This window comes from Phragmites australis, chromosome 17 (assembly GCF_958298935.1).
Source record: "Phragmites australis chromosome 17, lpPhrAust1.1, whole genome shotgun sequence".
Lineage (NCBI taxonomy): Eukaryota > Viridiplantae > Streptophyta > Magnoliopsida > Poales > Poaceae > Phragmites > Phragmites australis.
The window spans coordinates 16,770,326-16,779,226 of NC_084937.1; the positions used below are offsets into that span (position 1 = coordinate 16,770,326).

Here is an 8,901-nt window from a genome sequence, read left to right on the forward strand (position 1 = left end):
GTGAGACATATTATGTATATATGTGTAACATGAATTATTATGTATTAATGAAAATACCTTTTTTATTGATTTACATTACATGTCTCATTGTATGCATGTATTGAGTGGGAGAGAGACGGAGAGATCGAGGACAGAGAGGGAGGAAAGGGCCGGAGTAGAAGGGGTGAGGCACAACACTATCGGTTGAAGCTTTCAGTCGATAGTGATGCCTTAGGAATCACTACCGATTGAAACCACCAACCGACAGTGATATTCAGAAAATCACTGTCGGCCGAATCCTTCAGTTTGCAGTGATAACCTCTTTCACTGTCGGTTCACGGAGCCAGCAATGATAGTTCCCGACTATCATTGTCTGTTACCTGTTGCCTGCTTCAAAACTAGTAGTGAAGGGAGATTTGTAAGCTGATAGTGATATACTATACTGTAGTAGTGACACTGGTAGGTCACAGGCAGCATGAGTATAGATACGTAATTTTCCAAAACGGGATGCATATATTTACAAACTCCCGATTAAAAAACATAGAAATAAAAGAATTCCCTTCCCCGCCGCATGCGGGCCCCAGCCCCGGTCCCAGTCATCTCAGGGCGCGCCCGCCACAGCAGCGAGATGATGTCGGAGCAGGACGAAACCAACACCGCACGGGAAGGAGACGAGCCGAGACGAAAGCAGAAAAAAACGCAAAGAGGCGTAAAGCCGACGCTTCGTGCGCGTCGACGTCACCGCCTCGTCGCGGAGAGAGAGGGCGCTCGCGAGCATCTCGCTCTCCCTAACCCTAGGGTTCGCTTGGCCGGATTGGGGCGGCGGCGCGGCGGGCCAGACGGATCGGGGGGCGGGGTGAGGGAGTGGAAGGGGGCGTGATGGCGGGGAAGAAGCGGAAGGCGGAGGCGGCGCGGCTGGAGGAGACGGACCGGGCGCTGTACGGAGCGTTCAGGGGCGCGGCAAACTCGCTCTCGCAGCTCTACACGCTCGCCATGGGCGCGCAGAAGGTCTCCTTCCAGGCTGGCGAGCGACACGCCATGGTACGTACGTTCCCCCCTGTGCTTGTTGTGTTTGGATTCGGGTCCGAGTGCGTCCCCGCGGTGAGTTCGAATTCGGTAGGTGGGCTGTTGGATTGTGGGACTTTTGGACTCGATTGGTGGGGAATTCGGTGCTATAGCCTTCTTCGATTGGGGAAGATTGGAATTTTGGCTGAATTTTTGTTAGTGATTTGGATCGTTTGTTGTCGAATGGATTGGCGATGGAAGCTCTTCCAATTAGGTGATGGAATTTGGCGTTGCGATGCAACTTCTCACCGAATTTCGTGACCACGCTGTACAATATTTCGATTCTTAGGTAGTACCAACATTTTCTACATGCGATTCATCGTGTGTCCTTTTGACCTCTCTCAATATTCTATTCAATATGAGAAGTGCCTAGAAAGTTGATTGTTGTAATATGAAATACTGTATGACATTGAAGTCATTTTGATTGGAATCCACCAACTCTTATTGGCGCTCCTGCTCTAATTAGCTGCTTTCGTGTTAGTTTAGCTTTTCTGCTCTAGTGGAAATGGTTGTAGACGTCTCACTTTGTGCATTGCAACTTGCAAGGATCAGATTAGGGTAGGTTAAGAGGGAGGGTGTGCAATTGGAAAGCAGACGAGAGGAGACTTTACTTAAGGGGCAGGTTACTTCTGCAGTAGTACGAAGGATGCATCCTTTTCAGATTTACTTCAACTTGTGCACTGCTGCATGGAAAGTCGTACCATTAGGGGGAGTACTGTACCTAGTAGGATACTTCAAGTCACGGAAGACATTTCTTGGCATTAGAACTCGTAGTATCTTGGTTCTTGAGTAGTGGTTTTGGTCAAAACTTGCAGCACTCAATGTATGTGATAGCCAGGTATTGTTCTATGATCAGCCATGTTTTATCTTAGTTAAGAAGATAACATTAGTACAATTGAATATGATCTGTATGTCTGTTTGGCCAGAACTTCTTCTCATCTCATTAGATGTTATAGATCAGTGCACCATCAAATGGAACACCAGCAAATGCATTAGTATTTTACAGTACAGCAATATGCGTTTTGATATGCGATTACCCTGGCTCTATGGCTTCTCAATGCCAATGAAGAACAACTAGGTGCCTGCCCAGGTGACCTAGACTTCGTTATAGAACAACATAGGTAGAATAGTACTATTAGTTCTATGAGTAAATGTTTGGTTTTCGTTATAGAACAACCTGTGGAAGCATGAATGTAGCTCTTTGCAAAACTGTCTATTTCATCTTTAAATGTCAAATTTGGAAGCAGGAACCTGCCCTGTTTTAAAACACGAATAGCTGAAGAAATGTTCATGGCAAACTGCTCTGTTTCTTCCCCAAATTAATGAGCATGTTATTTTTTATTGTTACTATGATCTATGATCTATCCATCTTCATCTCTAGATTATATTTATTTTGCCATATGTTTAAATTTTCAAATAGAGAATCGCTTTTTAGAACCAGTAAAATGTGGCATACTCCATTATGCAAATGTGGCATTAACATAACAGGACCTTATGGCACTGTTTTGAAGTTCCATTGTGGGGATGATGTATGGCAGTATGGTATTACAGTAGCTTTTCATAATAAACTATTGGACTGCCAACTGTGTCCCATGTCCTGAGAATTATGACAAATGGATCTTGATCATCAGATGCCTAAAAACCCCACTCTTTCGTTTCTGGTGTTTCTGAACACGCAAATTATGGTTTCTCTATTTCAATCTTGAGTTATAAACAAGTTCTCCAAACTTATTATTTTCATGTTAGTTTTGTGCATAAACAGAATACTTTCATAATATAGTTGCAGAATTGTTGGCAACAAAAGAAAAGAAGGAAAATGCAGTGGTTGTAGGCTGACAATGTACCTCCCCACCTCCCCATAATGCTCCCGTCAGTATTGGACCAATTATCCTTGTTAACACTAGGAATCCGCCAGGGATTGTACCTGCAACCAAGCTGTCTTGTCCAGCCCATTAGGGCCGTTAGTGTAGCACCACGTCTACTTTATCTTTTAGTTAGTTATTTGGAAAGATTAGATAGCATTTAGAGATAAGAGTAGATCAGATTTGTTAGGGGTCATTTAGAAGGTAAGATTAGATTTGTTATCAATTAGAGATAGAATTTAATTTTGTTTGTTAGAGCCGTGATCTACCTATATAAAGGGGCAGCTGACACATCCTTTGAATTAAGCAAAAAGAAGAATTAATCTAAGTTGCCCCAATAGTCTAATCCCTCCCTTATCCGCCAATGCCGCTCGGCTATCCTCTCGGCGATTTTATCCCCTTAATGATCCTAGGATCGTAACATCTGGTATCAAATTTGCTAGGGATCCCTTCCCATGGCTTCTGCGCCAATCAATCTGCGCCGCCATTGTTTTTGCTGTTGCCATCCCCATGGGTGACGCCACTGAGGCCAACCATGGCGCTGCCTACCACACCATCCATCTTGGTCGTGCCTCCACTGATTTCTCCGATGCTATCCTATTGGGTGGCGGGCGGCGTCAAGGTCAACTTTGGTACAACTGCATTACCTCGTTGTTCGGTGTTACTCGTCCTCGTCGTTGGTGCCACCGATGGTATCGCCGTCGCTAACCCTAGGGGTGATGGCACCGAGGTCATCCTTGGTGCGACTATGCCCCCCGTCGATCTTGCCGCTAGTGCCGCTAGTGGCTTTGCTGTTGCTATCCCCATGGGCTACTCTACTGGAGCCACTCGTGGCGCTACAACAATGTGCCACAATAGATAGATGGATGACCACAAGAAACAATGTGGGCAAGACACTCTGGACAACTTGGTGCTCTCACGTGATGGGATGCCGATGCTACAACCGTTCATCAACGTGGGGATTTCAGGGGCTACAACCATGGTCGCAACCCTGCAGCTCGAGGCCGGGCTGCTTGAAAGGAGGGGTGAAATGTCATGTCCAGCCCATTAAGGATGTTACTGTAGCAACACGTCTACTTTATCTTCTTGTTAGTTATTTGGAGAGATTAGATAGCATTTAGAGATAAGATTAGATCAGATTTGTTAGGGGTCATTTATAAGGTAAGATTATATTTGTTATCAATTAGAGATAGGATTTGATTTGGTTTGTTAGAGTCGTGACCTGCCTATATTTAGGGGCAGCCGAATCAAGCAAAAAGAAGAATTCATCTAAATCTCCCCAATAGTCTATTCCCTCCTAGCAGCCGACCCCGCCCGACTATCCTCTTGGTGATGTTTATCCCCCTAATGATCCTAGGATCATAACATCAGCAGCAGTTCATCATATAGACTTCTGATGTGGAATGACACCTTCCATCTCTTTTTGGTGTTCTTCCTTGGTCTGAAACATTTGCTTCTCTGTTTTTTCCCTGAACTTTCACTAATGCTCCAAGTTCTGTGATTGATGCAGGAAAAGCTCTATGAATGGATCTTGAGGCAGCACGAAAACGGCTTGAGGCTGACAGTTGCTGACATTGCCTCCCATATCCAGGTAAGATTTGAGTAACCCCCTTTCTCTATTTCAATTCAGTTGTGAAGGGGCTATATAGAATTAAAGCATGGGGTAAAAAACTGGGATAAATTTCCATTTCGTAGACCATGTTTGGTTCTGAATTGTGTGCCATGGTTCCTGGCTTGCTGCCTTTACAATGTAATGAGCAATGACTTATGATGGATAAGAGTGAACTTACCATTCTTGCAGGCTTACCTTTGATCCTAGACATTGATATTTTCTTCGCCTTTTTATTATACCTCTAGCTTAGCCTCTTGACATACAGTTACACCGTTGCTTTTCCTTTTGCACATTTATAGTCAAAAGAATAGTTACATATTCTGACGAATCCTCTGTATGTGTAGCATGAGATTCAGTATGGAGGTGATAATGCATCAGCCTCTCCAAGGTCACAATATTCTCACCAAAGCACTCCAGCTGCGGTCCATATCCCCAACACAAGCAACCAGCAACCATCTCCAAGCTTATTTGCGCCAGGAAACCCTGGATTGGCACAGTCCAAGAACTCAATGGTCTTTTCAAACGCATTATCCAGCCCCATCCGCCGGAGCCTGCAACCGTACCACCTAGAACAGGGTGGGGATACGGGGTACTTTGTGAACGGCGCAAACCACGACGCAAACCCCACAGCTTCGAACGATTCGTCCATGGACATGCATTCGGACAGCCCAGCCCATAACTCCTACTGAGCGGTTCGTTCCATGGAGGAGCCGGAAGAACACTTCCAGTGAAAGAAGTTGGCTCACCTGTGTGTGTCGTCACAGCTCAAATAGGACTATTCAATTTGACACCTTCCCTAGCCTCTTACGCTAAGCATGTCTTCTGCTGTTACTATTACTACTACTTACAACCTGCTACTTTGCCAAGATACTGTAATTTGCATGTATACTGTACCATTTGATTTATTTGTGCATATTACTGTTGGTATGTGATGAGTGCAGGGAACAGACCATTGAATAGAATTAACAGTCTTGTTCATGTCTTCGTGGTAAGCGTGCATTCTATGTTTTTATTCAGACCGAAACTGCACTTGATTTATCTGTGCATATAATTGTGGTGTGCCCTCTCTTCATGTGTTGTATCTATGTCTGATTTTTTACATGTCTACCGGATTAAAATTGCTGCTTTGGGTTATGACTTTCTGACTCTACATGATTGTTGTCGATGGCTTCCAGTTTGTAACCGCTTGGCAGGACTTGTTTCACTACTGAACTAACTGAAAATATATGAAAAGATAATTGGCTTGTAACATGAGGGTAAACACAAGAATTTACCAGACTAGCAGCTGCAAATGTGTTTTATACACCTGAAATCAATTCAGGATGTAACAATTCGAAGAAGTAAAAAAATAGCATAGTAAAGAGATATTTGCATATACGAAATTTATAATATTATCATGTAATTTTTAGAGGGAGGAGACTAACGAGTATCTAGATATAAGGATAGAGGGGACTATATTGTCCAAAATTGTCCGTCCATATCAATACTGTGTGGTGTGTAAGATGGTGATATATTTGTGAGAGAATGAAAATAATTCTCACATAGTACCTTAGTGTAAAGATAGCGCGATGGAGGTGACCTCCGTAATAGATGGCAGTGGAGGCGACATGCGGGCGGCGACACAACCTCTCTAGAAAGCCGAAATTATAGGCGAAGTGCGGGAGGCGGTGCACCATCTGGATAAACCCGATGCTGAATGTATATGAGGCAAATATTGAACGTCTAGACGTGGAAGGTAAATAATGCAAGGCTGAATATATTTATTGAATGTATGGAATGCAAATATTGGACGTTTAGATATGAAAGATAAATAATAGGAGATTAAGTATATTTTTGGAAGGAGAAATATTGTCTAATTTTGCATGATAACCGTTTGATTAACTCGGATAGATAGTGGAGATCGATTGGATCTACCACTACTAGTGTATTTTATTGGAGTAGAGATTTATGCCTTCTGCCATATATATTAGTGCTATTGTACACATATGTTGCAGTATAATATTGTACATATAGGATCCAACTAACAACCTGGTCTAACTCAGCTAACCAACCCAACCCACCTCCCTACCCTCACCAGTTACGGTAGCAGGTGGCCTAACCCACCCTCCGGTTATCGTAGCAAATGGACCAACCCACTCCCCTGCCAGTTACTGTACCATCCGGGTGTCACTCGTCCTGTGCCACTCGCTCAGTAGCTATTATCCAGTAATTCTTTAGTAGCTATCTAGTAGTTGTCATCCGGTAATTCTTTAGCAATTTTACTATAGATTGGATGCTTTTTCAAGTACAAGTGTGAGAATTTACTATAACTTGGATTCTTTAGTAATTTTTCTATAGGTTGCTTGCTTTCAAGTAAGTGTAAAAATTTAATATGGGTTGAAAATTTACTATGGTTTGGATGAGTGTGAAAATTTACTATGATTAAGATGTTTCAGTAGTTGTCAACAGTCTTGTTTAATAGTCATGTGAGTAGCTATCCAGTAGTTTCAAGTCATAGAAACATTGTTCAATAGTGTCAGTAGTCATCAGTAGTTCAATATTCAGTAGTTACAAGTCATAGTAAAATTGTTTAGTAGTTTTGTGTCAGCTGATAGTATCAGTAGTTTGTTCAGTAGTGTCAGTACTGCAGACTTGGAACTACTGAATACTAAACTACTAGGGTATATTGCAACAACTATTCTACACCTGGCTTTGTAGTGCTCATTAGTAATCAATAGTCTAGTAATGTCAGTAGTGCTCAGTAGTGTTCAATAGTTTATTTATTAGTGTTAGTAGTACTAAAAACTACTGACACCTATTGGGCGGGCACATGGCGCGTGAGTAGGTGCGCTGGGCAGGTAGGCATGCCATGTGGCACAAGCAGGCGTGTGGGCGTGTGGGAGGTGCGGTTGGCGCACCATGTGGCGCACACTCTGGTGCGCGCAGGCCGGCTAGGCCGGTAGGTTGTTGTGGCACGGGTGGGCTGGGTCGGGTAGGGTGTAGAATAATTATTCTACACCCTAGGTGTAGAATGTATTATGCAAAACTACATGCCTGTTAGATAAAACTTAATTGTTGTGCGTGAGCTCTTGTGATTGGACCTTGAAAGTTCAATGGAGGATCATTGTATGTATCCGAGGGAGTGATGTCCTCATCATCCTCCCCCTCTTGAATTGGAGTCGTCCTCGACTCAAGCTCATCATCGGCTCCCAAGTAAGGTTTCAAATCTGCAATGTTAAAAGAAGGACTAACCCCGAACTCGGGTGGCAACTCAAGTTTATATGCATTATCATTTATTTTCTCAATTATCTTATAAGGACCAGCAGCTCTTGGCATTAATTTAGACTTACGCAGCTCTGGAAACCTATCTTTTCTTAAATGTAACCACACTAAATCACCCGGTTCAAGTTTGACTTCTTTCCTACCTTCACTACCAGCAATTCTATACTTTTCATTCATCTTTTTGATATTTATTTTAGTTGTTTCATGCAACTTACGAATAAAATCAGCACGTGCACTAGCATCACTATGTGTTCTTTCAGTGGTAGGTAAAGGCAAAAGATCAATAGGAGCGCGAGGGGTAAAACCATACACTACCTGAAAAGGACTTACCTTGGTGGTAGAATGTGTTGCCCGATTATAAGCAAACTCCACGTGGGGCAAACATTCTTCCCACATCTTCAAATTTTTCTTCAAAATAGCTCTCAACATGGTACCCAAAGTGCAGTTCACTACCTCCGTTTGGCCATCAGTTTGTGGGTGGCAAGTAGTAGAAAACAATAGTTTTGTACCCAACTTATTCCATAGAGTGCGCCAAAAGTGACTCAAAAATTTAGCGTCGCGATCTGAAACAATAGTAGAAGGCATACCATGCAAGCGAACAATCTCTTTGAAAAAGAGGTTAGTAATATAAACGGCATCATCACTTTTATGACAAGGTATAAAATGTGCCATCTTAGAAAAATGATCCACAACAACAAAAATGCTATCCCTCCCCCTCTTAGTCCTAGGCAATCCCAAAACAAAGTCCATCGAAATATTTGCCCAAGGAATAGAAGGAATAGGAAGAGGCATATACAAACTATGTGGATTCAAGCGAGACTTAGCCTTTTGACATGTGGTACAGCGTGCCACGAACCGCTCAACATCTCTCCTCATCTTTGGCCAAAAGAAATGTGTGGCCAACATATCCTCCGTCTTCTTAGCACCAAAATGTCCCATCAATCCTCCTCCATGTGCTTCCTGCAACAACAAAAGACGAACGGAACCAACTGGAATGCATAGACGGTTAGCTCTAAACACAAATCCATCATTGATCACAAACTTGTTCCATGTACGTCCCTCTTTACAGTTCAGCAATACATCTTTAAAATCAGGATCAAGCACATATTGTTCTTTTATTGA

The 8,901-nt window shown here is 42.9% G+C and overlaps 1 protein-coding gene across 1 annotated transcript; it reads left to right on the forward strand.

Moving 5' to 3' along the window:
• The first annotated feature begins 605 nt into the window (after positions 1-605).
• On the forward strand, positions 606-5,502 carry LOC133897371 (uncharacterized). Its single transcript, XM_062338086.1, has 3 exons — positions 606-1,020; positions 4,417-4,497; positions 4,863-5,502. Exons 1-3 carry the CDS (start codon positions 859-861, stop codon positions 5,205-5,207), a joined length of 588 nt encoding a protein of 195 aa, XP_062194070.1. The 5' UTR covers positions 606-858; the 3' UTR covers positions 5,208-5,502.
• Positions 5,503-8,901: the final 3,399 nt, after the last annotated feature.